Raw genomic sequence first — 27,918 nt, 5'->3', positions numbered from 1 at the left:
CCCTTCCCGTTTAAGTCCCCTTGCAACCCTATACCAGGCTTCCACAGCCTTTGTCAACCCATTATCCAACAACAATCCCTCCTTATCGACAAGTAACTTCCTCCAAAACTCAGCCTGTAATCTACCGCTAGGTGACATTTGAAAACCACAAACTTTGGCTATTTTCTTAACTTTCAACATTGCTTCCTCCCCCGCCCTTTCTTTCACGATATCACAAGCCAAAAATCCCTTAGCAGGTCTAGCATGATCCTGCCCCATCTTTACTAAACAAAGAGCGCCACGTGACAGTGACAGTGGGAGAGAAAAGAAGAAGAAGGAAAGTCTACAGTGCTCGACTGCCACGAGGACCTGAGTCCTGTGCGTCTTCCCTAAACGTAGACTAGTCATGAAGGTGACCACGGACCGGAGCGAGCGAGCGTGGGTGACTAACACAGCTCTGGGCAGCAATCACAGGAGAGATAGAGCATGAAGGAAAAGATGAATGTGGAGAGACTGAATAAAAGACACTTACAAAAATCACACACATAGAGATGAGTGTGAACTCCAGAATCCAAGACAAGACACACGACACACACGCACACACCGAGGGTACCCACACTATAACAACAATTAAACAGGATCCACAAAATAGCAGAGAGCAATATGGCCATGTACATAGTAAAACATTAGGCATCAATTAATAAAACACAATGATAACCCCACCTCGCACTAGGTGGTCCCCCAACCTTCTTGCTCAGGTGGTCCCTAGCCCTTTACTGGCTATCAGGAGCGACCCTCTTGCTCAGATTGTCCCCAGCCCTTCACTGGCTGTCTATTTCCCCAACCTTCTTGCTCAGGTGGCCAGCCGTCTTGCTCAGGTGGTCAATAAATTCCCCAGCCGTCTTGCTCAGGTGGGCAATAACCCCACCGTCTTGCTCAGTTGGTCCCTAGCCTCCACCGGCTGTTGCGTCCCCTGCCCGCTAGGCAGTCAAGCTAAAATTATTAAAAAGGCAAATCACAAACACCGTCCGTCATACACACACACATACAAACACTCAGGAGGCAGATAGACAATCGACAGGTTCATTTAAAAGGGACACCGGATAAGAATTTACCTGTCTTGTAGCCTTCTGGAAGCCAGAAGTGGACACGGAGACAGACCGACACAAAACAGGAGAATACAGACAACAGCTGTATTTGGAGGTGATCAGGCTCCGGTTGTCCCACTTTCCAGAGGTCCGCTCCGGTCCGTTGGTTTCCGGCCCTCCGAACCGGCCAATCCGGGGCCCCACGTTGGGCGCCAACTGATGTTGAAATCAATCAATAAATTGACTATTTTGTGTATCTGCCCCTGGCCAAATTAAGAAACAATGCGTGCACGCTCCCTGAAGTAATTCACACCGGACACAAGTTTCAGGTTAATAAAAAACTTGAGGAATGTTTATTCAGAGAGGCAAGCGACCCCTTATTAAGCACAATTACATCATAAGCATTGTCAGAGATAACATAGAATTATAAATCAGTAATTGGTTAGGGGTTAAGTGGTTGATTTATTGCTCGTCCTACCGGGTGTGATGTCACTGGTATCTTGCAGGTCTCCCCAGATTCCAGCGCCATCTTGTTAGTGAGGGTATTATTCGATGACTAAGGGAAACTCCCTGGCCCTAGCAGCCATTTTAAGTAAATCATATAAAACGATAAATGCTGATTGAGAACTATATAAGTAAATAGACATTTTACTAGTTTAGAGAAATCAGGATTATATTTCATTTCCACAATAGTAGGGTATGTGTTTTCTCATAGCTGCATCCTATGAGTTTCCCTTGTTTACACTTGTGAGGTAGGACTGTTTTTGGTCAATAAGATTTTGTAATTAGGCCTATCATAATTGTTAGCACCAGGCCCACTGGGCTCTTAATCTGGCCCTGGCTGGATGTGGAGGTCCTGGGCTGCTGTGGTTACACGTGGTCTGCAGTTGTGAGGCCGGTTGAATGTACTGTCAAATTCTCTGAAACACCTTTGGAGATAGCTCGTGGTAGAGAAATTATTATTCAATTCACGGGCAACAGCTGTGGTGGACATTCCTACGATCCTTCAAAACTTGCGACATCTGTGGCATTGTGCTGTGTGATAAAACTGCACATTTTAGAGTGGCCTTTTATTGTGGTCAGCCTAAGGCAAAAGCGTTGCATTTATAATTTTGTTCAGTGTAGAAATTAGCCACATAGATTCTGGCCGTCGGTTTAGAAACAAAACTCCAAAAATGTTTACTTCTGAGATCTATTGTCAATTTTAAGACACTTTCCAAACAACAAAGCAAACACAAAAGCCTTCAAATCCTTGGACTATAGCTATGCTAGTCAAATTAATTGACCATTTACCAAGCAGTAGGAGTAGTATTTTAGAGAGAGGAGTGAGCACATAGCTCCAATTCTGTAAGAATGTGAATGCTTTTGCAATGCCTGTGACATTGGACGTGAAAAGGTTAGGTTTCAAAGGAATCTAGTTAATCCATGGCAGGAGTATTTTTTATTAAAAAAATAAATAAAAATTAGCTGCAACCTCAAATCAGAAAGCAGAAAAATTAAATATTGAGGCACATATAGAGAGATGAACCTGCTGTAAGGATGATGCTCATTAATAATCAGATTGTCCTCATTGTTTCCATCGTTTCCAAAATGTTGTTAAAATTAGCTATACGCTGAATTGTTTTACATTCTAATTGTGTTTCTCTTTAAAACATAACATTTGAAGAACTATTTGAAATGTTTTATTTCCCACATTGGATATAAACAATATTTGCTTCATATTGAGTGTGTGTATGTTGGCATGGTAATATGAAATGAGTGATTAATAAAAAAGTTTCTTAAGCAGTATTTTTCTGTTTCTTGTTTAGTATTTGAGTGTTCAGGATTCTAAATATTTGTTTGGTCTATTGAGCATGTATTAGTGGGCCGGTACTGCCCCAGATTCTGATTCACCTCACTGGTTGAGTGCCTGAGCCTTCTTATATTTTTAATTTCCAATAAAAAAATTAACACATATGTATAACAGAAGCAGCAGCCACCATCGTGAGAAGAAACAGCCAGCCAATCGAATAGGTTTCTGCCTTGTTACTTGGCACCCGGTTTTCTCCACCACAATTTAGGGATTTTATTCCTGATTGTAGTTGCGTATTTCTCGGGAAACGCAGCACTCATGACTGTAGTATGGATTGTTCTGCTAAATATATAAAATACAATTATTTAGTATGGTTTATTGCATTTACACAACTACAAAATATAACATTTTCCATGTCGTTTTTGAATTTAGCAAATAATCTAAAACTATATCTTACGATTTGGCAAATTAATAAAACATTGATAATGTGAAATGCATATGAAATTAAATCATTTTTAATTTTCATATATTAACAGTGGTGAACATAGGTGTTCAATTCAGAACCTACCTTAGATATAATGACATAATTTAACTTGGGAACTGGTCCTTGATGAACCCATTAAGAAAGGAAATTTTGTTTTTCATGTTTAGTATGTATTGAACATTTTCATATATAACTGTGAATGTAAAAGTAACATATTTTGTTGTACATCATTCGATAGATATTTACATGGAAATCAAGCCACTGATTTTGTTACTGCTAGGCACATATTGAAAATTCGTCTGTGAGAAGAAAATGGTCAAAAAGAGGGGTAAGAAGGTGAGGGGTTAACCCATGGGGGCTTTAAGGCCCAAATACTTGGTTCACATTTTCTCACAATTCCTAATACTTTGTATGGACGACATTATCACATCCATTGGTGGGGTTACTAGGATATGTAAGATGAGAGATGCATTGAGTTTTGTGATATGAGGAGGGAGCATGTCTAGTAAGATGACATGGAGTTGATAGGAGATTATGTCCATAATGTCCGTAACCATCGCGATTAGCTGGTGAATCCTTCTCCAGTACGGTTGAATTAGTTTGAAGTGCCAAAACATGTGGGAAAGGTTTGAAGCATCTTCTCTGTCTCTCCAACTTCTTTGTATCTGTGGGAGTCAAGGCTGTATAGTTTTGGGCTAATCTGCTGGGAACCAGGTACCAGCGAAATACGAGTTTACAATCAGTTTCACAACGTGCTAGACATCTCAATGCAACCTTGAAATAAATTATCACTGTTTGCCATTGGTTGCTAGGGAATATAGTTTAGAGTGCAGATTTCCATTGAGTTTTTCCTGTGATATCGCTAATAGTTGATTAGTAAAAATGGATTGATAGCAAGCAGACATGGGCCTAGAGTGGGGACTTGGGCTAAGACTGAGGCTCTGGAAAGAGATTGTGGGAAACGTGTGATGAGGATGGTGTGAATTCTTTTGTAGGATGTGCTTTAAGCATAAGTATGAAAAGGAATCTGCTGATGAAAGCAGGTAGGGTCTGGAGCTATGTAGGTATACTCAGCAGCCCATTGGCGGAAAATAGTTAGTGTACTTTGGTGACCACCACTGCAGCCAATCTCCAGGCAGTAATATCCTAGGACAAAAGCTGCAACAAAGTTATTTGTGCATAGTATAGACTTGTCACCGTGATAAGAGTTCCTCTCTCAATATCCCAAATTCACAAGGCATGCTTTGTTGTTCTCAAGGCTTTCTTAGTAGGTAGGTACAAGTGAGGATTTATCCACAATAGTTAATCTGTAATGTAGGGAGAGAGGTAGGCATTTTTGAGATGCAAACAAGTGGCTGCTCAGTGGAGCTGTAAGGATCCAAGCATTGATGCATAATATTGTGATCTTATATCTGGGACTCCAAATCCTCCTTTGTTAAGCAGCAAATGAAGAGATTTTTTAAATTTTTCACAGTGGGCGTTTCTTCCATTTATAGGAATGTATTATAGATTGGAAATTACACATAAGCTGAGTAGACAAAGAAATCAGAAGGATGCAAGAGAGGTAAAGTATCAACGATAATATGTACATTTTGATTGTGTGTATACGCTCTAGCCAGGAGATGTTTAGTTGTTCCCATTTGGTCAGCTGTGATTTTATGCTCACTATTAATTAGATTTTTTATTTTATTTAATTTTTTATATTGTGGTCCCAGTAGCAGCTAGTTTGACTCCATTCAAAGGTGTATATCTTTTTTAGAACTTCTTCTGTGTTGGCATGGGAGGCATTAAGAGTGCTTGAGTCTTGCAACATGATTTGTAGATACCCTTTCATACTGATGGAACAGGGGTTAAGGACTCCATGAGCATCAAAGACAACAAGATGTCACCGCAAATGAAAATATTTTTGAGAACCTATTGGGGGTTGGACACCTACAGTGTTCTGCAGTGGCGTACACACAACCCATGGGGCCCCGGTGCGAAAACTGATCCGGGCCCCCCCCCTCCCCCCGCGCGAGCGCTTACTCTGTGCAGGCTGGGGCCGCAACACATGGCGGCGGGCACCTGGTCGCAGGGCTGCGACCCGTGCAACCGCGGTATGTATGCCAGTGCATGCATAAACACATACACTTAAAGGACCACTACAGACACCCAGATCACATCAGCTCAATGAAGTGGTCTGGGTGCCAGGTCTCTCTAGTTTTAACCCTGCAGCTGAAAACATAGCAGTTTCAGAGAAACTGCTATGTTTCACTGAGGGTTAATCCAGCCTCTAGTGGCTGTCTCATTGACAGCCGCTAGAGGATTTTCTGCGATTCTCACTGTGAAAATCACAGTGAGAAGACGCTGAACGTCCATAGGAAAGCATTGAGTAATGCTTTCCTATGGGCGGTTTGAATGCGCGCGTGGCTCTTGCCACGCATGTGCATTCGGAGCTGAGAGGCGGATGGGGACGGAGAGATCCCCAGCGTTAAGGGAGTCCGGCGCTGGAGAAAGGTAAGTGCTTAAGACACACACACACACACACTCTCATGAACAGACGCACACATTTACTGACAGACACACACTCAGTGACAGACGCACACAAACATACTCAGTAACAGACACACACACTAACACACACACTCTAACACACACACTCACTAATACACTCACTAACACTAACACACACACACACACACACTAACACACACACTCACTAACACTAACACACTCACTAACACACACACACTCACTAACACACACACACACTCACTAACTAACACACACACACACTCACTAACACTAACACACTCACTAACACTAACACACTCACTAACACTAACACACTCTAACACACACTCACTAACACGCACACTCTAACACTAACACACACTCACTAACACTAACACACACTCACTAACACTCACTAACACACACACACTCACTAACACACACACACTCACTAACACACACACACACTCACACACACACACACTCACTAACACACACACACACTCACTAACACACACACACACTCACTAACACACACACACACTCACTAACACACACACTCACTAACACACACACACTCACTAACACACACACACTCACTAACACACACACACTCACTAACACACTCACTCACACACTCACTCACTAACACACTCACTCACTAACACTAACGCACACACTCACTAACACTAACACACTCAAACGTTTTTTTGTTTTTTTTTTAATCCCCCCAGCCTCCTTACCTGTGGGAGAGCTGGGGGGATTCCCTGGGGTCCAGTGGTGTTGCTGGCCAGGCTGTCACCCGGCTGGCTGGCGGGCGGGCGCGCGAGGGAGCACTGTCCCCTGGGTGCTCCCTCTTCAGCTCCCTCGCCCGCCGCGTACTGATGCCGGAGCCGGAAGATGACGTCATCTTCCGGCTCCGGTTTCAGTGCGGTGCGCGAGGGAGCTGAAGAGGGAGCACCCAGGGGACAGTGCTCCCTCGCGCGCCCGCCAGCCAGCCGGGTGACAGCAGGGCCAGCCTCGGGGGGCCCGGAGGTGGCCGGCTCCTGGGCCCCCCAGCAGAAGAGGCTGGCCCAGTGACCTACATACCTGGGTCGCAGGGCGGCCGGGCCCCCTGGTGGGCCGGGCCCGGTCGCAGCCGCGACCCCTGCGACCCTGGCATGTACGCCACTGGTGTTCTGTGAAGACTTGTATACCAAGGTTCTAGAGTCAGTATAAATATCAAGGGCAAAAGTGGACAGCCTTGTCTTGTATCATTAGTAATAAGGAAAGGATCGGAGACAAAGCCTGAGTTAAGTACTCATGCTGATGAGTTTGTGTATAGGCTGAGGATATTTTTAAGAAAGGATGGTGATATATCACATTTTATGTAGAGTATGCACCAGATATTTTAAAAATTCTGGGAGGGGTGCACTTGATCCCTTATTGCTTTGGGGCCCTATAAGCTGTCAGTCTGCCCCTGGTCTGTAGGGATGGTTCCAGTTTCTCTAAAATAGTTGATTAGTAATGTTAAATGTGGAGCTAAAAAATCTACAAATTTTTAACAATATACATTAGCGAAGCCATCATATCTTTTAGCTTTGGCAATGAAGACTCAACACTGAAAAAAGGTGAGTAAAAAACTTTTTTTTTAAAATTATATTTTACTGCAAACTGGGGGGAGAAGCAGCTGAATATTACTAAGGAAATAGACACGATAGCACTACAGTGTATATTAGAAGAATTATGTAGTAAATAAACAGTCATACTTACTAATTTAAAACTGGCCTTACTGAAAGCACCTGTGAAAATATAAAAGAGGGATTTTTAGTATTATTTTGTAAAGCATTGGTTACTGTAGCAGGCTTAGCTGATTTACTCAGTATGAGCAGACAATGCATGCCCACATCAAAACATATTTCTACACATGAATTCTTACAATAAAATATTTGTAAAAATGAATTTCTTTAACTAAAGTGGGTTGGAGCTCAAACTCCCAGAAATGTATGTAACAATTTAAAATGTGAGCAGGCAGGATCAATGTCCTGCAATTGGCTGAAGTATATATGATGCTTAGAGCTTTAAAGGGACAACCTTTGTACAAGAACCACTACTAATGTAAGGGTTTAGATGCAAAGAAACAATCCAAGTATTCTCAGCACTGTAAACACTATGTTTTCTGTGAAGAAACTAGACCTGAATAATAAAAATCCATCAGAACTGATGTCTGATCTAAGCTTCATATATCCCCCCTTCCTTTTTTTCTCCCCCCTTTCCTCTCTCTTATACCTCTTTTTATACTATTATACCTCATTACCTTTCCCACCTCCTGAACCAGTTTCCTCACCTCTGGAAGTGAAACAGTGGATGGATTGTGTTGGGAAACTTTTTTTTTACCTATGCAATACTTAGTGGATTTATTCCTCTAGACATACAGAGCTTTATATATATATATATATATATATATATATATATATATATTATGTTACAGGGCATCAGTCTCGTGTCCTTCTTTCTACTTCTGTATTTCTGTATACATAGCTTGAATGACCAAATGGTCAGTAGACCTGAAAGAGTTAAACTCGCATTTTTAAACATACAATATTTTTCTGTTCTTGTGCCATGACACCATCTTGCAATATCCTACACTTGAAAAAAAATAGCATTCTTTCTAACACCTGCAATTTTCAACTAGTTCCTAAATCTAGGCCTGTCTCTTGCATCAGTGAACAGGAGACTAACTAACAGCATTAGGAAATGTTATATGAAAAATTATACTTTTGGTTCTGAGACTCCCATGATTGGTTAATGTTGCCATTGATGTATACACCACTAGACAAACTGTGTTTTATATATACGATGTACTATGCATTAAAATCTTTGAATGCTTATTGATACTACATCTGACTGAGTGATGTGACTTCATTGAGCATGTTGGTTGGTTGGTTTGCTCACGGAGCTAGATTTGCTACGACTCAAGGAATTGAGTAGGTAGACATTGTTGTCTTAAATAGCAATTACCAGACATTTATGTACATCAGTGACTGGAAACAACCGGACTTTAATCTGAGAAACGTTTTTACATGCCCGGGAGAGCTTGAATAAGATTTCCTTACAAAAAAAATAAATAATAAAATTATATATATATATATATGGTCAATACAATGTTAAAATATCAAATATCTGCACGCTACTCAAGCCATAAGACTTGCTGTTCCCACAGAAATCACAAATTTGCAGTGATGTTACTACCGCAAAGGATTCTGGGTGGGCATATGCAAATTAGTTCAACATTTTTGCCTCATTCCATTTTAAATATGGTTTCTTTTGAGTCTATATTTTCTGTATACAACAACTTTGAAACACAACTTAGGAAAAGATGCAAAGCCAGTGAACCACTCATGGACAGCTGTTTAATTGATAATGCAAATCATCAGCGTGAGGTTGGTTACTGGCTTGCTATTGAGGCTTGGCAGTACTTGTGAAGCAAAAACCCAAAAAGTTATGTTGGGGAAAAATTGTGATTGAAAATCCCTTCCACCTGAAGTCAGTTGATAGTCAATACAATGTTAAACAAATATATGCACACCAGTCAAGCCATAAGACTTGCTGTTCCCACAGAAATTACAAATTTGTAGTGATGTTACTGCCGCAAAGGATTCTGGGTGGGCATATGCAAATTAGTTCAACAAGGAATCACATTTTTGCCTCATTCCATTTCACATCACAGCAAATGTTTGATTTCTGTGGGAAAAGCAAGTCTTATGGCTTGACTTGTGTGCATTTTTTTTTTTTTTTGTCCTAAGGAAAGTCTGAAACGTCAACCGGCTATTATACTCTTTTTCCCACATAGTATGGTGGATGTTCATTACAAAAAATATTGAATAAAGAAAATTTTTGAAACAAACACAAAAAGACTGTGAGTGCAGCCAAATTATTTTTATTATATATATATATATATATATATATATATATATATATATATTTTAAATCACACAAGTTTGGCTGCACTCACGGTCTTGTTTTGGTGCAGTTTCTTTATCCGTCTTGATCTTTTAGGTTTTTTTGCTACATGCGTTCCAAGGCTGGAACGCAAGAATAAGTACGACGATATGCGTTCCACTGCTGGAACGCGGAAGTATATGCACGCTCGAAAGGACGCATGACGTTCGCCTAAGGTGTCCAATGAGGAAGAACGTATGGAAAAACCCGGAAGTGCCCGATCTCGCGGCTTTTTTGAGAAGTTCAATGAAAATCACCTGGATCTACAGATATAAAAAAGGAACGTTTAGGAACAGTACTCACATCCCTGAAGAAGTCTCTATAGACGAAACGCGTTGGACTGAGTATTTATACTATTTTATTTTATATTTGTATTTATTTGTTATTTGTTCCAGCACTTTATATGGTACGATCAGCTGTTTCACCATCTGCATCATTGATCCATTTTGCCATCCTGGTCCACTTGTTAGTGGAGACATGCTTGCTGATTGTTACCTGAATGTAAGTGCAATCAGTGTAATAAATTTTTGATATTTTTATACAGTACTACTCTATGTATATCTCTCTTTTCTGCCCATTCTGAGGATTTTACATTTTGGAAGAAAATTTATCGTTTATTCCACACATTGATTCGCTGCAGACACCCGAAAGGGAGATAAGCGCAGAACACCTATACCTTTTGTAAGTTCTCTACCTCCTGGATACTCACCCTCTTGTTCATTCATACTTCACCATATATTATTATATTTATGTTTTAGATCTGTTCAAAGATCCCGGCCCGTTCTAAGGTTGTATTCTCTATTGATGTGCTATCCCTCCCTTTTAGCTTATATTGCTTGTATAGCCATATCTGCTATTTTTTGCTTTTGTATTGTGTATTGTTGAGTGAGTGAGGTACACTCTTGGTGATAGCACACTCTTGATTTTGGATTAACGCTATAGTACACACCTTTTGTATTTCCTTATAATCTTTCCTCACTTGTTACTATATCGTATATCCTTATGGCATCCAATAATGTCTTCAACGAAATGCGCCAAGAACGCAACAAAATAATTAATCTACTATTCCATCAAGATACTTCCCCCATAGATAATACTCTTTCAAAAAAATTCCAAACATTAGAACATTTATTAGAAAAAGAGACTAAAAAATGGTGGGAAATAACTTCATTGGAACAATATTTGGCATCAAATATCATTCCAAGAGGCCTTAGAGTCCTGAAAGTACCAGCTTATGGAATGGAGGATAAACAATTAATGGAAGAATGGTTTAAGGCTAGTGATGAGTGTTCCAATAAGCATATTCAAAGTCTTATAGACTTTCAAAAAAGATCTCTTATACAAATAGAGGATGAAATACAAAAATTACAAAAATGAAATACAAAAATTAGAAAGTGAAATAATCATTCAAAAAGACACCAAAAATGTAGAAATCAATGTTCATTCAGAACATTAACTCCAATCAATATAATCTAAAATTCACCTCAAATATACATAAAGAGACTATTGACTTTCTGGACCTGACCTTGTATGTTGAAACAGGATCACTCAACACAAAAACCTTCTTCAAAAAAACTGATTGTAACACAGCCATTAAAAAAACTAGTCTACACCATCCCACTTGGCTAAATAATGTCCCTAAGGGACAAATAACAAGGATACGAAGAAACTGTTCCAACATTCAAACTTTTGATGAACAGTCAAAAATAATAAAAAATAGATATTCTGAAAAGGGATATAACACAGAACAAATGGAAAAGGAAATTACACATATAAAAAGAAGGGATCGCTCAGAATTTCTAGTTGACAATAAATAAAAAAATAAAAAAGATAACACTCATGTAGAATTTGCATTTATCACTAAATACAATATACATGCCAAGAAAATAGAAAAAATCCTTAAAAAACATTGGGCCATTCTAAAAAAGGACGAAGTCCTGGGCAACGTTATACCTGATCGACCAACAGTTATTTATAGAAAAGCTGATAATTTGAAAAATCAATTAGCCCCGAGCCTCTTACCCATACAGATTCCCAAGTCCAATAATAACAATTTTCTACTCTCTCAAAAAACTGCAGGATTCCACAAATGTGGTACTTGCTCCACATGTACCCATCAAAAGAGAAAGACTATAACTTTTACAGGCACTTACACCAAAAGGACATATACCATTAAGAAGTTTATCCACTGCACATCCACATATGTAATATATTTACTGCAATGTGGATGTGGAGCGCAATACATAGGCAGAACCATCAGGCCAGTACATATCAGATTCCGAGAGCACTTTAATAATATTAGAACCAACAAAGTAGAACATAGTGTTCCGAGACATTGCAATACGTGTACATTCTTTAACTGGTCCACTTTGATTGCAATTGGTATAGACTCTATCGAAAAGCATTGGAGAGGAGGTAATAAAATGCACGAGTTAGCTAAAAAAGAGGCACAGTGGATATACAATTTAAAAACACTAAAGAATGGGCTGAATCAAGACATCGATCTTACAGGATTATTATAAGACCCCTTTTGGTTGTCTCTCCTTCTCTCCTCTCTTTCACTGGGTGGGTTCATTGGAATTTGGAGTAATATATATGGTGTATTCGCATTGACTCGATACTAATTCAAATTTTCTCTCTTTTATAGAACATCTAAGAAGTTTATGCTTGTTATTTAAAATATTATATGTATATGTGTTAGTTTGAAAATATTATTTGTATCATTTTGTAATTTGATTTTTTCTATTTGTGGTCTGTTCTTATGATTTACATGTACATATGGGCGGATTTACATGATACCCTACTGGCTTAATTTTTATGTTTTTCAAGATAGGTTTTTTAAGATTTTTTTATGATTTTTTTATGATTGTTTGTACCTTTAATTATTAAGTCCTATCGGATGACCAAATTGGTCATATATTTCCTATTTAGACCTTTGGGTCTCTTTTAGATCCGCATATATATTGATCTATTGTGTTTTGAGTTTTTTTATATATATATATATTATGCTCCTCTATGTACTCCATCTATGAGTTCGGGCTATCAGGGGGTGGTCTTTTCCACCCACTGCCGTCTTGATCTTTTAGGTTTTTTTGCTACATGCGTTCCAAGGCTGGAACGCAAGAATAAGTACGACGATATGCGTTCCACTGCTGGAACGCGGCAGTATATGCACGCTCGAAAGGACGCATGACGTTCGCCTAAGGTGTCCAATGAGGAAGAACGTATGGAAAAACCCGGAAGTGCCCGATCTCGCGGCTTTTTTGAGAAGTTCAATGAAAATCACCTGGATCTACAGATATAAAAAAGGAACATTTAGGAACAGTACTCACATCCCTGAAGAAGTCTCTATAGACGAAACGCGTTGGACTGAGTATTTATACTATTTTATTTTATATTTGTATTTATTTGTTATTTGTTCCAGCACTTTATATGGTACGATCAGCTGTTTCACCATCTGCATCATTGATCCATTTTGCCATCCTGGTCCACTTGTTAGTGGAGACATGCTTGCTGATTGTTACCTGAATGTAAGTGCAATCAGTGTAATAAATTTTTGATATTTTTATACAGTACTACTCTATGTATATCTCTCTTTTCTGCCCATTCTGAGGATTTTACATTTTGGAAGAAAATTTATCGTTTATTCCACACATTGATTCGCTGCAGACACCCGAAAGGGAGATAAGCGCAGAACACCTATACCTTTTGTAAGTTCTCTACCTCCTGGATACTCACCCTCTTGTTTAATTCATACTTCATCATATATTATTATATTTATGTTTTAGATCTGTTCAAAGATCCCGGCCCGTTCTAAGGTTGTATTCTCTATTGATGTGCTATCCCTCCCTTTTAGCTTATATTGCTTGTATAGCCATATCTGCTATTTTTTGCTTTTGTATTGTGTATTGTTGAGTGAGTGAGGTACACTCTTGGTGATAGCACACTCTTGATTTTGGATTAACGCTATAGTACACACCTTTTGTATTTCTTTATTCAAAGTACACAAAATCCAGAGATCAATGTTTCAGTCCCTCCTGGGACTTTCATCAGGATCAAGATATATTTAATGGTGGGTGGCTAGGATATTAAGGATCCCTAGAAACCCAGATGTGAGTAGGGAGGGGATAAGGACATATTAATAGCATGTCCACCCATATATATAATAACAAACATAAAACAGACTAAATATACACGTGTAGATTGTGATGAAAATAAAAGATTATTAAGGGAAAAACTATCCAGATTGATATAGTTGATTAAACATGCTAGGTTCATGAGAAATAATACCCCTGGCTTCACTATTATACCAGCACTCCAAATAATTTTAAACAAAAAGGCATAGAAGCAAGATATTGTCAGGGTAGGTAAAATGCCTGCTGCAAATATTGTCAGGCCACTAAATGCCTGAGGTAGGACAGTACATGATGGAAGAGCTGCAATCAGCCGGCTACCAGAATAGGGAATCTCAGAGTGTACACAGGAGTTTTGTCTGGAAAGGAAGATGAGCAATATCAGGACGAGATGTCCCACCAGCCCCAAGCCCAAATTGGGGCCTGACATATAGAACAAGGCTTTTCCCATCTGCAGATTCTTCTCCTTGTAACAACTTACCTTGGTTGGAGTCTGTAGCGCAGATAAGTATGCTCACCCTTGCAGATAGACACAGTCCAAGGTGACCAGGTAAGAAGCCACCTGAACTGTGAATCTGTGCACAGGGACTGTGCAGGAAAGGTGATTCCAATACAGTATCTACAAGGATACAAACAGCAGGATAGCCAAAGTCAAAGGATGCCAGAAGTCAGGATAAACGAAGTGTAGACAAAGTCAAGGGGTGCCAGAGGTCAGAATAAACTAAGACAGAAGCCGGGGTCAATATGGAGTATAAGTTCAAGAGACTAGAACACAGGAACTGAACACATACACCAGGATCAAAGAACTGACAAAGTTCCCAGGACGAGTCAGTGCCTAAATACCCAGTTCATGAGTGATCTGCCTCAGGTGAATCACAGGTAATATACAGGTATAACAAGGGTAGAACTACTCAAAATAACAGAATCTGCTGTGGATTAGAGGCAGTATAGCAGGATCCAGGACATGAAGGACCAAGGTTCAAATACCCTGTTGAGTACTTTAGGGAGTGGCCACGCCATCTGGATGGCACACACAGTGACACTCCTAGCCGGGAGCTGCTTCCAGCAGACATTCATCTGCTTGTGTGCACGGTGAGGAGAGGTCAAGCTTGGTATGAGCTTTGGCCCATGCAGGCCAGCTCTCCAAGGGCCAGGCACTTAAGTGGGTGGTGTGACCGGAGGAGGCCCTACCACTCCCTGCGTCTCCGGACTCCTGCTTGTACCACCAACTCCAGCTTTGCCCAGAAGCGTGTGAATATCTCATCTAGTTGCATTAGGGACCTCTCAAGGGACTCATGCCAAGCCCTTTGTTGTTGTAGTAGGCCCTGCTCTCCAGGTAAAGTTGCATCAGCCATCTTAAGCATTAGAATTGCGTGTAGGCAAGAGGTAGGAGTGGGTATCTGGATCAGTGTGTTTAGTGAGATTAAGCCCATTGGGGACCGGTATAACTAGTCCAGGTGTGGGGGGTAAGTGTGCAGCAGGAACAGGATAACAGACTGGAACTCAAGAAGATCATCCATCTCTCCCCAGCCCCACCAGTAGTCAGGTACCTTAGGTCTCCAGCAAAGTATAAGCCTCCTAACCTGCTGTGTGGGTAGGGGGAACATAAGAATGTACCCAACTTATTTTTATTAAATAGCCACCATCCGGTGGGGGAAGGACAGTGTCAACCCTCATTTTTTTTTTTTTTTTTTTTATATGTTCCCCATCCGATGCTCACAGGGAGGATTATGGCCCCCTCCCCCCACCCCAAGTTTTTTTCAAGACCCATCCCATCCCTTTTTTATTAAGCCCAAAGTTTTTGTTTTTATTTGTTTATTTACGTTTTTAGTGTGGCAGGTGTCTGGGAGTTAATTACCGTATATACTTGTGTATAAGTCGATCTCATGTATAAGTCGAGTGCAGTTTTGTGACCAACAATTGTGAAATATGCTATGCCTCGTGGATAAGTCGAGGGTAAAACTTGGGGCTATGAAATTCTGTGATTTTTATAATTATATACACACACACTCATACAAACACACACACTGCATTATATACACACACACACACACTCATACAAACAAACACTCTGCATTATATACACACACACTCATACAAACACACACTCTGCATTATATACACACACACTCATACAAACACACACTCTGCATTATATACGCACACTCTGTGTGTATATAATGCAGTGTGTGTGTGTGTATATAATGCAGTGTGTGTTTGTATGAGTGTGTGTGTATATAATGCAGTGTGTGTGTTTGTATGAGTGTGTGTGTATATAATGCAGAGTGTGTGTGTGTATGAGTGTGTGTGTATATAATGCAGAGTGTGTGTGTTTGTGTGTGTGTGTGTAGTGTGTGTGAACTGGGTGTGGGGAGGGCATTTTTATTATTTTCAATTTTTTTATTTTAATATTTAAATTTTTGGTATTTTAATATTTTACAAAAATGTATTGAAGTATTATTTTTTTATTTTATTATTTACATTTTTTTTAATTTTAATAATTACATTTTTTTGTATTGTAATATTTTTTTTTTCGTCCCCCCTCCCTGCATGTTAGCTGTGTAGGAGGGGGGCCCCCCTCCCTGGATGGGCTGTGTAGGAGGGGGCTGGCAGAGAGCAGTAACTTACCTTTCCTGCAGCTCCTGTCAGCTCCCTTCTCTCACCTCCGGTCCGGTCAGCTCCTCTGTCAGCTCCCACTGTAAGTCTCGCGGTCTCTCGCGGCTCTCGCGAGACTTACAGTGGGAGCTGACAGAGGAGCTGACCGGACCGGAGGTGAGAGAAGGGAGCTGACAGGAGCTGCAGGAAAGGTAAGTAAGAGCTCTCTGCCAGCCCCCAACAGGACCGCCGGGCTTGTAATGAGCCCGGCGGTCCTGGTCTGTATTATGGCAATGTAAGTTGCCATAATACAGACATTAACTAGAGTATAAGTCAAGTTGGGGTTTTTCAGCACAAAAAATGTGCTGAAAAACTCGACTTATACTCGAGTATATACGGTAACTATTTGTCCGTTGGCTGCTAGCGCAATAGTACTTAAAACTTCCCATTAGGAAGGGGGGGAGGGGGAGGGGGGTTCTGCATTACATGACAATTTTTTTTTTATTTGGTCAGTATCATGGACTTAACCCTGCAATGTAAATATTACAAAGTTACATTACAAAGTGTTGGAAACTGCAAGGATAGGGACATTTAACCAAGACCACTTCATTAAGATTAGGTGGCCTGTGTTATTTTAGTGTCCTTTAACCCCTTAAGGACCAAACTTCTGGAATAAAAGGGAATCATGCCATGTCACACATGTCATGTGTCCTTAAGGGGTTAAACCTATCAAATCCCTATATTCCAACAGTTTTCTGCTTTATATTTTACGTGGGTTAACAGACCTGTTGGCTGTTATATATATGACTGCAAGCAACTGAGAAATACATTTAAATACATAGCAATCCACACATACATGTAACTCACCTTAAATAAACTATCTAAGTTGACGTTTGCCTGACCAGTTTTGTTCAAAGCTGTGCAGGCTGTAGTGCTGTTGGACAAAATAAAATATTCACATATAGAATGTTTAAAAGCATCCTACAGTAAGACAGGAATTTTTCATTTTTCACATTTGATTTACAAAACATATGTTATTAACACAAAGTAACACTGTTGCAAAAAAGATTGTAGTTAGCAATCCACTCAATCAGATGTGAGCAGTTCATTTTGTTAAAGGGATACATTTGCTTTGTTAAAAAAAAAAAAAAACACACACAAAAAGGAACACTATAGTGTTAGGAATACAAATGATTATTCCTAACGCTATAGTCAGGGCCATCTTTAACAAGGGGCAAACATGGCAACTGCCCCAAGCCCAGTTACTCCTGGGGGCCCCAAAGCAGCTGTCCCATGGGTCCACAGCACGCAACAATTCGAAGGGGCCTATCAGGTGGCCCATGCATTTAGGTCCACCCCATGGGTATAGCTGAATAGGGGCTCGGTCGGGTGCCATGGCCTCTTAAGAGTGCAACCAAGCCCCTGAAATATCGGCTGCTGGTAGGAAGTGACAGCCGATCACTTTATCCAAGCTTCATAAAAGACCACCGTGTGGGAGGGAGGGAAGGAGGCAGGAGGGCACATAGGCAGCATGGGGGAGAGAGCCAGGAGTGAACTGCTGCATACCCTCATGTTCACTCCCATCAGCCTCAGCCAGCATCTCTAGGACTTTAACCAAGCCACACTCCTGGACATAAAAGGTAAACTAACAGGAGGGTGCAACAAAATCTGAGAATATGAGAACTCTGAGAATGGACAAAGATTTAGAGGAAATCAGTAGCTTGCCCTTCGGTAAATACCTGCTGAGGTCTCAAAAAAGGCTTTGTTCACTTGTGCCATTACAGAGAGAACCAGTTCCAAGGCACATCAGACAAATCTCACCCATAAGGGCAGTCCAGAAACAAAATGTCGGTAAGTTCTCTCTGCAGGAGAGATACAGCAAACCCGGATGATCAGTTCGGCCTTCTTTGGGCAAGATACTGAGTCCTTTATGGTTTTGTCCATTTTCAGAGTGCTCATATTCTCTGATTTTGTAACATGAGGGTGGCTGCAAATATAAAATTATAACGTGTATGTGTCTATGTATGTCAGATTGTGTGTGTGCGCATGTCACTGTGTGTGTATCTGTGTATGTGCCATGGTTTGTAACTGTTTGTCAGTGTGTGTGTGTCTGTGTGCCAGTGTGTGTATCTGTGTATGTGCTCGTGTATGTATCTGTTTGTCAGTGTGTATCGTGTGTAAGTTAGTGTATCTGTGTGTGTATCTATGTGTAAATATGTATCTGTGTGTCAGTTTGTTTATCTGAGTGTGTGTGTATGTGTGTGTGTATGTGTGCAATATAGTGTGTATCTGAGTGTGTGTATCTGAGCGTGTGTCAGTGTGTGTATATGCCAGTGTGTATCGGTGTGTTAGTGTGCGTATATGCCAGTGTGTGTATCTGTGTGTCAAGGTGTAACCAGTATAGTCACTGAGTCCAAGTAAACGTAATATTATTACTGTATCTGCCATGACTGAATGCATTACTCTATTACCAGACCTCCCAACAATCCACATTTAGTTTTAAGGTCACGTTCCACCATCTTTATTTTGTTCTCTGGTGTGCCCACCCACCTATCCCAATTCCATACCTCCCAATGTTATATTACATTTTTACATACCTGCGGTCATCATGCAATGGTGGAGCAGTCCAGTGGTCGTAATTTGTTTCCACACGGAACCATCTGCTTTACAGAACAAAATATAAATAAACTGTAAGAAATTATATCAGATTATTTTTGAGTATAAGGGTATCTTAAAATTTACAGTAAATCCTGTATGAATTAACAATGAAAAACAACATAGCATACTGACAACATATTTGACACATATGTAACGGACCGTTTCACACACAAGAGGATAAAACCCAGTTTAGGCGCTAATCCCCTTTTTGAGAGACAGGCACAGCTACCGCAGAACACCAAACTCCCGAACTGGATACAAGATAACACTCCGAACTGGAACAGCTGAACAAGAAAAGCATACAATCCGCTTACACTCCTGGCAGTCAGCTTACAATCCAATTCCCCCCAAGAACGAGACGACACTTCATTTTGAGGGTTAAACAGGAACTGAGGACTGGCTCATCCAGCCTGGCTTTTATTTCCAACTCACACATACAGGCCACACCCAGGGGGAGGCATAAAAGAACCAATGACATAGATGTTACCTCCCACACATCCCCTCCCCTTAGTGTGACACATAATCCCATTATGCATACAGTTTAAAATATACTTTTACACAACTTTCCTAACTCTAAAACCATACATCACATTCACATAAAAATACATATCCACAATCAATCCATTCAGGGGAACAACATATTAAAAAATGGCATGGATCAGACCAGGGGTTCAAAAGTTAGTAAAGTATCTTTTAAAACCCCTAGCTTCCCAGCTCAGACTGTTTTTTACAGAGCCTTCTCTGTGCTGGAGAAGTAATCTAATTATCTCCAGCACAGAGACAGACTCCATTAACCACATGGTTACAGAAAGACATAAAACACTTTAAAATACAGAAAGTTACTTTTTAACCATAACACACAGACATTTCACATATCCCCAGATAGCTGGGATCTGAGCACACAAAACTACCGAATAGCGCGCAGATCCTATTCACACAGTACAATTGCCATGGAGCTAAAGTCTTTCCCATAGTCTTTCATTATATGAATAGGCTCCATGGTATAGCTATCTGGGGTATCACATTCCCATGAAGTCTGGTCCATAGTCCAAAGGCAGCAGGCGGGCAACCAGGCTTCTCCAGTTCACAGTGGCGAAGTTGGTTTCGCCACAACATACCCTTGGATATTTTCACTGTACACAGTAGCACACACATGATATGCTCAAAACAATTTGTCATCATTAATATACGTAGTACTTAAGAACACTAGGAGGGAATTGCATTTGTCTTTAGTAATGTCTGTAGTATTATTAATTATTATTATTATTATTATTATTATTGGCACATATATAGTGTCAAGAACGCACCCTACTTCAAGAGTGTGCGTGACGTAGTTGTGGTGGGGAAAGGGTTAAAGTTCACTATTTGTCTGCACTAGACCGGAAATAATGACAAAATCCACCTTAACAGCACCCACACTTAACCATAATAGTATAATTATTACTATTTTAACTCTGCCACCACCAAGAGTATTTATAAATGAGGGGCCTTGGTCCACCAGGTAAATCAATAATAAAAAAACCCCACCAAATACAACTTAGCACAATGTCTAAGCAATTGCAAACTACTAATTAGTCTCTTCGGGTAGCGTGAGTCTTTTACCAGACAAAGGCAAAACTTAAAAAAGAGATATTTATTATAAGGAAAAAGAATAGTCACAGTGCATACAAATATAGATGAAAAAACAAATTATTTACACCAACAACAGATAAAAACAAAAGGGATAAAATAACAGAAAGTCCTAATCATTTACTCAGCTCTTCAAAGTAAATACTTCTGCCCAAGGGGGTCTCTGGTAGGAAAGATGGTGACTCACTTAGAATTAGATTCTGGCCCCAAGCAAGTACAATGCACACTTCAGTCTCATTAGAGATATACCCTCTGGATTACCACACCTCACCCAGAGGTGGAGTTAAAGCGTATCTATAGAGACCCTAAGTTACCACCCCCTTGTGTCCAGATCCACATCAATCCAAATGGAATTCTGTTATGTACCTGCCACAGAAATAATAATTGTATCTACGAATTTATTATTTCCCCATTCTATAGATATTTCGCACTCCGTACTTGTAACCCAATATGGCAGACATCACAATTCCCTTCCCTATGGTCAGGTTATGCCACTCATGTTTGGGCTAGTTTAGAAGATGGTGCTTGTCACATTCCAAATATAACAAAAATGAGGCTTAATTATTATTCTGTGGGTAAATATTAATGTGTTTTCCTTTTGAATATGAAACTGGACCAAGGCTAATGGCCATTAACATATCAAAGAGATTGACTCTTCAATTAAGAAGTACAGGACACATGGCTTGTGCCAAACATTCAGGCTTTTCCACTGTAGAATCTCACACCTTGCAGCGCCTTTGATTAATCACAGGATACATGTTTCCCCTTTTCAGATTGCTATGCAATTTTACATTACCCCTTATGTCATCTGACCTCTTTGGGGAGTCCAAGCTTCAAAAGAGGGATTAAGGATGTAACCCTCCTGACCTTCCATACAATCAAATTAACCCCTTTTGACATTGACAACCAGGCGGGCAGGTCATGAATGCATTACACAAATTACATTAAAGGACAATATTCCACAGCGTAATAATGAGTTATGCACCATTGCCGTGACACATAGCGCCAACTTATTCTGCAGCTCTTTAAAATATTATAAAGGCGGAAATGTAACCATAAATGAGACAGTTATAAAATGTTACATGAACGATCGGTTGATGAGCAAACTGCTTCAAAGAGCTTACAATCTAGAGAAGGTGGTGAATAAAAACACAACAGGAAGGGCAGCAGAAATGGAACTTTAAATTATCACCATTATCATGAAGTACAAGTAAGAATTTTTGGGGTCTTTGTCTGTTTTGTGAAAAGCTGAAAAATAGCAGTTTCAGTATACAAAATACTTTTGATCTCTATCTTGCCAATTATGTGTTTCCCACTCTTGTGACGGTGCCCCAGTGAAAAGGTTTAAGGTATTGTTTCTCAATGTGTGGCATGTGTGCCCCATGGTTAATGCAATGTACAATGGGTACACACAAAAGGCTTTTTTTTCCAACTTTGTTGCTAATTGTTAACAGCCAGCCATTATTTACTAAAGTGTTTGTCACTTCTGTGTCAGGATCGGGACAGGGATCCAACACGCAGAGTACAAACAGGTACAGGGTACGTATACCGGACCTTAGAATGGCCGGACTAACGTAAGAAGTAGTAAAGAATGGTCTAGAGACAAGCCGAGGTCGAGGGAACGAGAGAGCAGGTAAACGAGAGACAAGCCAAGTCAAAGGGAAATAGAGGTAAACGAGCTAGCACAGACAAGCCGGGTCAAAACCAAAGAAACTAACAGAATACAAGAGCACTGAGTGACTAGACAAGCTAGAACCACGACAGGGCAATGAACAAACGTAGAAAGACCTCTTTTATACCCTGATTCTAAACAGGTAATCACGCCCCCGACGAATCCTCATTCGTGCTTGGGGCTTGATTGACAGATCGGGTTGGGTTGTCGTCATGACGTCGGCTACTGAACGCCGCGTCATAAAAGGAAGTGGATCCCTCGCGGCCGGCGTGTAAACGAGTGATTCAACCCTTTTGCGAGGAAGAACGTCCAAGTGTCTCACCTCCACAGAGGTAGAGACAGCAGGTACCCTGACATTCTGTTAGTCAGTAGCAGCTCTCTCCAAACATGAAAATCCTACAAACTACAAATTAGCAAAAAAAAAAAAAAAGAATAACTTAAAAACTACGAAACCCCATACATATAGTGATAGCCAGTTGGCCGATACACGCAAAGCTTATTGTCTCTGTTAATACAGGTATTAAATGATAAAAAAATGTGTAGATTGCAATAATCTTGGAGATAACCTCAACAAGTGGAGATGCCCAGTCTTCTAGACTTTTTTATATACAAGTTATAATCCTGATAGGGCCCAGAAAAAAACAATTTTATGTGAATTTTTATTAAGCCATGGAAAATCCCAGTTTATGAGCCTATGTGTCCAAATAATGGGAATCTTACACACACACACAAACAGCAGCCCATACACATACACACACACACACACAACACAGCCTCCCACACATGCTGAATGAGGAATAAAAAAAGATGAGGAATAGTGGCCGTCACCCTTTAATTTAATGAAGCCCTCAAATTAGAGTAAGCCCACATTGTGCGCATACATAGTAAGTGCTTATGTTACAAATGGTAACTAGCTGCAACATGTTGCACCGCAAGATAAACCTAAACAAAAATAAAAACATCCCATACACAATCACAGTTCAATCTACTAATGCACATCCCATTCAATATTGTTGCTCTCTCCTAAAATAAAAAAGAGCTGCAGTCAGGGGCATTAATCTAAAAATACATTAAAACTGAAGAAAATCACATTTCCAATTGGTGTTCCTATTAGAGGTGCGGCTGTAAACCCAGCCCTGCGCAGTGCATGCTGTCTGTAAATACTCACGTGGAATTAGAAATTATGTGATTAATAGATGAAGTATAAATTAATTGTCATACTCATATTGTACAAAGCTTGTCAGGTGAAGCTCATCAACACATGTGCCAGGAAAACAAAGACAACAGGCTTGACCTGCATGTGGCCATATGCACTGGTTTACCCACAACAATGCTGATAATGATTTAATTTTTTTTTTAAATTAACGGTACCCATCAGAAAAGAAACTGTGGAGATGCACAGACCACAAACGGAACATGTCAGTACCTACAGGACTAGATCAGAGTGAGCTGAGACTAACTGGATATTCTACAAAAGTCAGATAAAATCTCATACAACACGGGAAAATACAAGCCTAGAAACAGCAGTGTTTTTTTTATTTTGATTTATATCCCTTCTTAGTTTAGATGACTGAAGGAAAATTAGATATGCATAACTCACTCTCCCAATAAAGGATTTAAACTCCATACAAGGGCTGGTCCATCCCTGTTTCTAGTAATTGCCAGGCCTTCGTTCGGTTTTGTCCCAGCCATGATAAGGTAAGCTTCAGCAATTATGGGTGTGTAGGTGAGCTTTATAGCAGCTGATTGGAAATCTTTGGCATCATTCAGAGTCTGGTGAAGAAATAAAGATATATTAGGTGATACTTAAAAGAACACTATAGTGTCAGGAATACAAATGTGTTTAGTTTTAAAAGCACAGTTTAGGTCCCCCTCTCCTTACTTTAAAAAGGTAGTTTACCTACCTTTTTTCCCACGCTGCACCAATCTCGCAATGACTGGCTCTAGCCTGCTTCGCCTCCTTGGTCGAGATCACCAAATTTGTTGATCTCAGCCAATCCAATGATTTCTCATAGGTAAGCATTGGGAGACTATTGTACATGCAAGGCAATCAGCATCGCCTCATAGAGATGCATTGAATCAATGCATCTTTATGGAAAGCATTCACATCTCCATGCAGACCACAGAGACGCTTAACATCGCTGCACATTGTGCAGCACTGACCAGGGAGGCACCTCTAGTGGCTGCCTAAGTGACTGCCACTATATGTGTTTCTAGGCAGTAATGTGAACACTGCCTTCTCTAATTAGCTATAGTGTCCCTTTAATTCCTGTTCCTGGTGTTTTCTAAAACAGATGAAAATATTATCTGATATTTGCAATAGAGATGTTAAGGTATAGCAAAAACAAAGTTGACTGTAACCAGTGATTCATTAAAGGGGAGCTCTCACTTCACAAGATTATTAATATTACCTTTATGTACTTTTTTTTGTACTTTTTGATGTGGCAGCTGGTAGGCAAGCACCGGCCAGCTGCCACAGAACTTAAACCATTGTAGAAGAGGGCAGAATTGAAGGTAGTGTCTCCAGATGTTAGCCAAGTTTCATATTTAGATATGAAAAATAAATTGCACACTTCATAAAAATCCGAGAGCATGGGGGCACAGGTTGGTACTCATAGAGTGTGGGTATGAGATTGGTAAAGTGTTGGCATAGGTTTGAGTTAAACAAGAGTGGGATCAGGAAACAATTGAAAGGCCAGAATATGGTGAGATATCCATAGTAGACAAAAGAAGAAGAATTGATACTGATATCAAGTAAGTGTGGATCTCATGGGAGCGGTCTCTACAGTCTACCCTGGAATCAAGAGTAAAGAGTGTTTTGAGAAAAGAAATAAGCATGTGAGAGGTCAGAAGACAAAGATGGCATGAAGGTAATTTATTAAGGAAAAAAAAATACAGTGATTGGTAAATTGCTTATATTTTAGGATGTCCTGAGTGAGGACCACCTCTGGATGATATTCCCCAATACAGTTGTCAAATTTCACACAGACCGATAACAGTACAATAACACTGCTATCAAATTGTATTTTTTCTGAGAAACTTTTGTTTTAAAGCTATGATATAATAATATACTTACATCTCTGATTAGCCAGCCGACTGCAGTACCACTTTTCAAGTAAGCAGAGTTTAGATTCTCCCACCATTTACCAGAATGCTCTACGGTTAACAAAATGATTATAGGAAAGTGTTAGAGTAAAATAAAACTACAATTGTATGTTAATTTTTAGTTTTTTGTTTTTATACAAACACATAATTTTAATGCATTTTAAATTTCCAAATAGGCAGCACTTTTATTTGATTGCAACAAATGTAATTATTAGTTTACTTTCCCCAAGCGGTCTTATTATTTTCTTACTCAACCATAATATATCAGATTCCTCTGAAAGGAAGGATTAAATGGGGAGGAATCATCATATAAATCCAGTGGTACACCAGGAAGGAGACATTTTGTGAAAGATCCATCTCAAAATGACACTCTACGCACCACAACCACTACAGCTCATTACAGTGGTTATGGCTTCAGTCCATTTTTAGTGGTTTCACACAAACCAAGTGGCTCTTCTGGGTGATTGTCCTCGCTCATTTTATTGCTTTTGCGAAAGTTACATGCTGACCTGCTCACCCAGTCATTACTGTTCAATATTGTTGTTTTGCCAAAAATAAAATAGCAACCAGTAGAACCAATCAATGACACCCACAGTCTGCTGTCATCATAACCACTTTAATGTCTTATGATTCTTAGACTTACCCATAGAGCTGTCATAATACTGAAGAACTATCATCCTGGGGTATTTGCAAAACTGTATACTGCCATTGATAAAGATGGCACCTATAATTTGACTGAACATTTGACTTTTTGTTCCTGCTAAAGTCACTGAAAACTGAAAATTATGGGGGCGCCCACCCACGCCCTACCTAGTCCGCTGACAATGATGCGGGACTGAATGTGGTGTGTATAGTGGAAGTGAATTAGAATGTGTGTAATGGATGTAGTGTTTGTGTGTATTAGATACTGTTTGTGCAGTGAATGCAGAGTGTGTGTTTGTGTAGCAGATGCAGTGTGTATAGTGAACACAGAGTGTGTTTGAGTAGTGGATGTAGTGTGTGTAGAGTGATGTAGTGTGTGTTTGTGTAGTGGATGTAGTGTTTGTATGTACTAGATGAAATGTGTTTAGTGGATGCAGTGTCTGTAGTGGATGTAGTGTGTGTATTAGACATAGTGTCTGTGTATAGTGAATGCAGAGTGTTTCAATTTGTGGTGGATGTAGTGTGTACAGTTAATGCAGAGTGTGTGTCAGTATAGTGAATCCAGAGTGTTTGCATAGTTTAGTGAATGCAGAGTGTGTGTTAGTGTGTAATGAATGCAGAGTGTGTGTTAGTCTGTAGTGAATGCAGAGTGTGTCAGTGTAATGAATGTAGTGTGTGTGTTAGTGCAGTGAATGCAGAGTGTGTGTAAATGTGTAGTGAATGCAGAGTGTGTGTTAATGTGTAGTGAATGCAGAGAGTGTGTTAGTGTGTAGCGGATGCAGAGTGTGTGTTAGTGTAGTGAATGCAGTGTGTTAATGTGTAGTGAATGCAGAGGGTGTGTTAGTGTGTAGCGGATGCAGAGTGTGTGTTAGTGTAGTGAATGCAGAGTGTTAATGTGTAGTGACTGCAGAGAGTGTTTGAGTAGTGGATGTAGTGTGTGTTTGTGTAGTGGATGTAGTGTTTGTATGTACTAGATGAAATGTGTTTAGTGGATGCAGTGTCTGTAGTGGATGTAGTGTGTGTATTAGACACAGTGTCTGTGTATAGTGAATGCAGAGTGTTTCAATTTGTGGTGGATGTAGTGTGTGTACTGTGAATACAGGATGTTTGTGTAGTGGATGCTGTGTGTACAGTTGATGCAGAGTGTATGTTAGTGCAGTGAATGCAGAGTGTGTGTCAGTATAGTGAATCCAGAGTGTGTGCATAGTTTAGTGAATGCAGAGTGTGTTAGTGTGTAATAATGCAGAGTGTGTGTTAGGGTGTAGTGAATGCAGAGTGTGTCAGTGTAATGAATGTAGTGTGTGTGTAAATTTGTAGTGAATGCAGAGTGTGTGTTAATGTGCAGTGAATGCAGAGAGTGTGTTAGTGTAGTGAATGCAGAGAGTGTGTTAATGTGTAGTAAATGCAGAGAGTGTGTTAGTGTGTAGCCGATGCAGAGTGTTTGTTAGTGTAGTGAATGCAGAGTGTTAATGTGTAGTGAATGCAGAGAGTGTGTTAGTGTCTAGCGGATGCAGAGTGTGTGTTAGTGTAGTGAATGCAGAGTGTGTCAATGTGTAGTGAATGCAGAGTGTGTCAGTATAGTGGATGCAGTGAGTGTGTTAGTGTGTAGTGCATGCAGAGTGCATGTTGTATTAGTGAATGCAGTGTGTGTATTGTATTAGTGTATG

The 27,918-nt window shown here is 40.0% G+C and overlaps 1 protein-coding gene across 1 annotated transcript in view; it reads right to left on the bottom strand.

Moving 5' to 3' along the window:
- Positions 1-2,149: 2,149 nt before the first annotated feature.
- NAAA (N-acylethanolamine acid amidase) overlaps positions 2,150-27,918 on the bottom strand; it is an 82,846-nt gene continuing 57,077 nt past the window's right edge. The window contains exons 5-10 of the mRNA XM_063458692.1: positions 25,581-25,660; positions 24,105-24,277; positions 19,143-19,205; positions 17,413-17,479; positions 7,589-7,617; positions 2,150-3,201 (exon numbers count right to left, since the gene is read on the bottom strand). Of these exons, the coding sequence (XP_063314762.1) occupies positions 3,093-3,201; positions 7,589-7,617; positions 17,413-17,479; positions 19,143-19,205; positions 24,105-24,277; positions 25,581-25,660 (521 nt within the window). The 3' untranslated portion in view covers positions 2,150-3,092. The remainder of the gene's footprint in view (positions 3,202-7,588; positions 7,618-17,412; positions 17,480-19,142; positions 19,206-24,104; positions 24,278-25,580; positions 25,661-27,918) is intronic.

This window comes from Pelobates fuscus, chromosome 6, assembly GCF_036172605.1.
Source record: "Pelobates fuscus isolate aPelFus1 chromosome 6, aPelFus1.pri, whole genome shotgun sequence".
Taxonomy (NCBI): domain Eukaryota; kingdom Metazoa; phylum Chordata; class Amphibia; order Anura; family Pelobatidae; genus Pelobates; species Pelobates fuscus.
The sequence above is the reverse complement of the archived record's forward strand: the minus strand, read 5'-3'. Positions and strand labels throughout refer to the sequence as shown.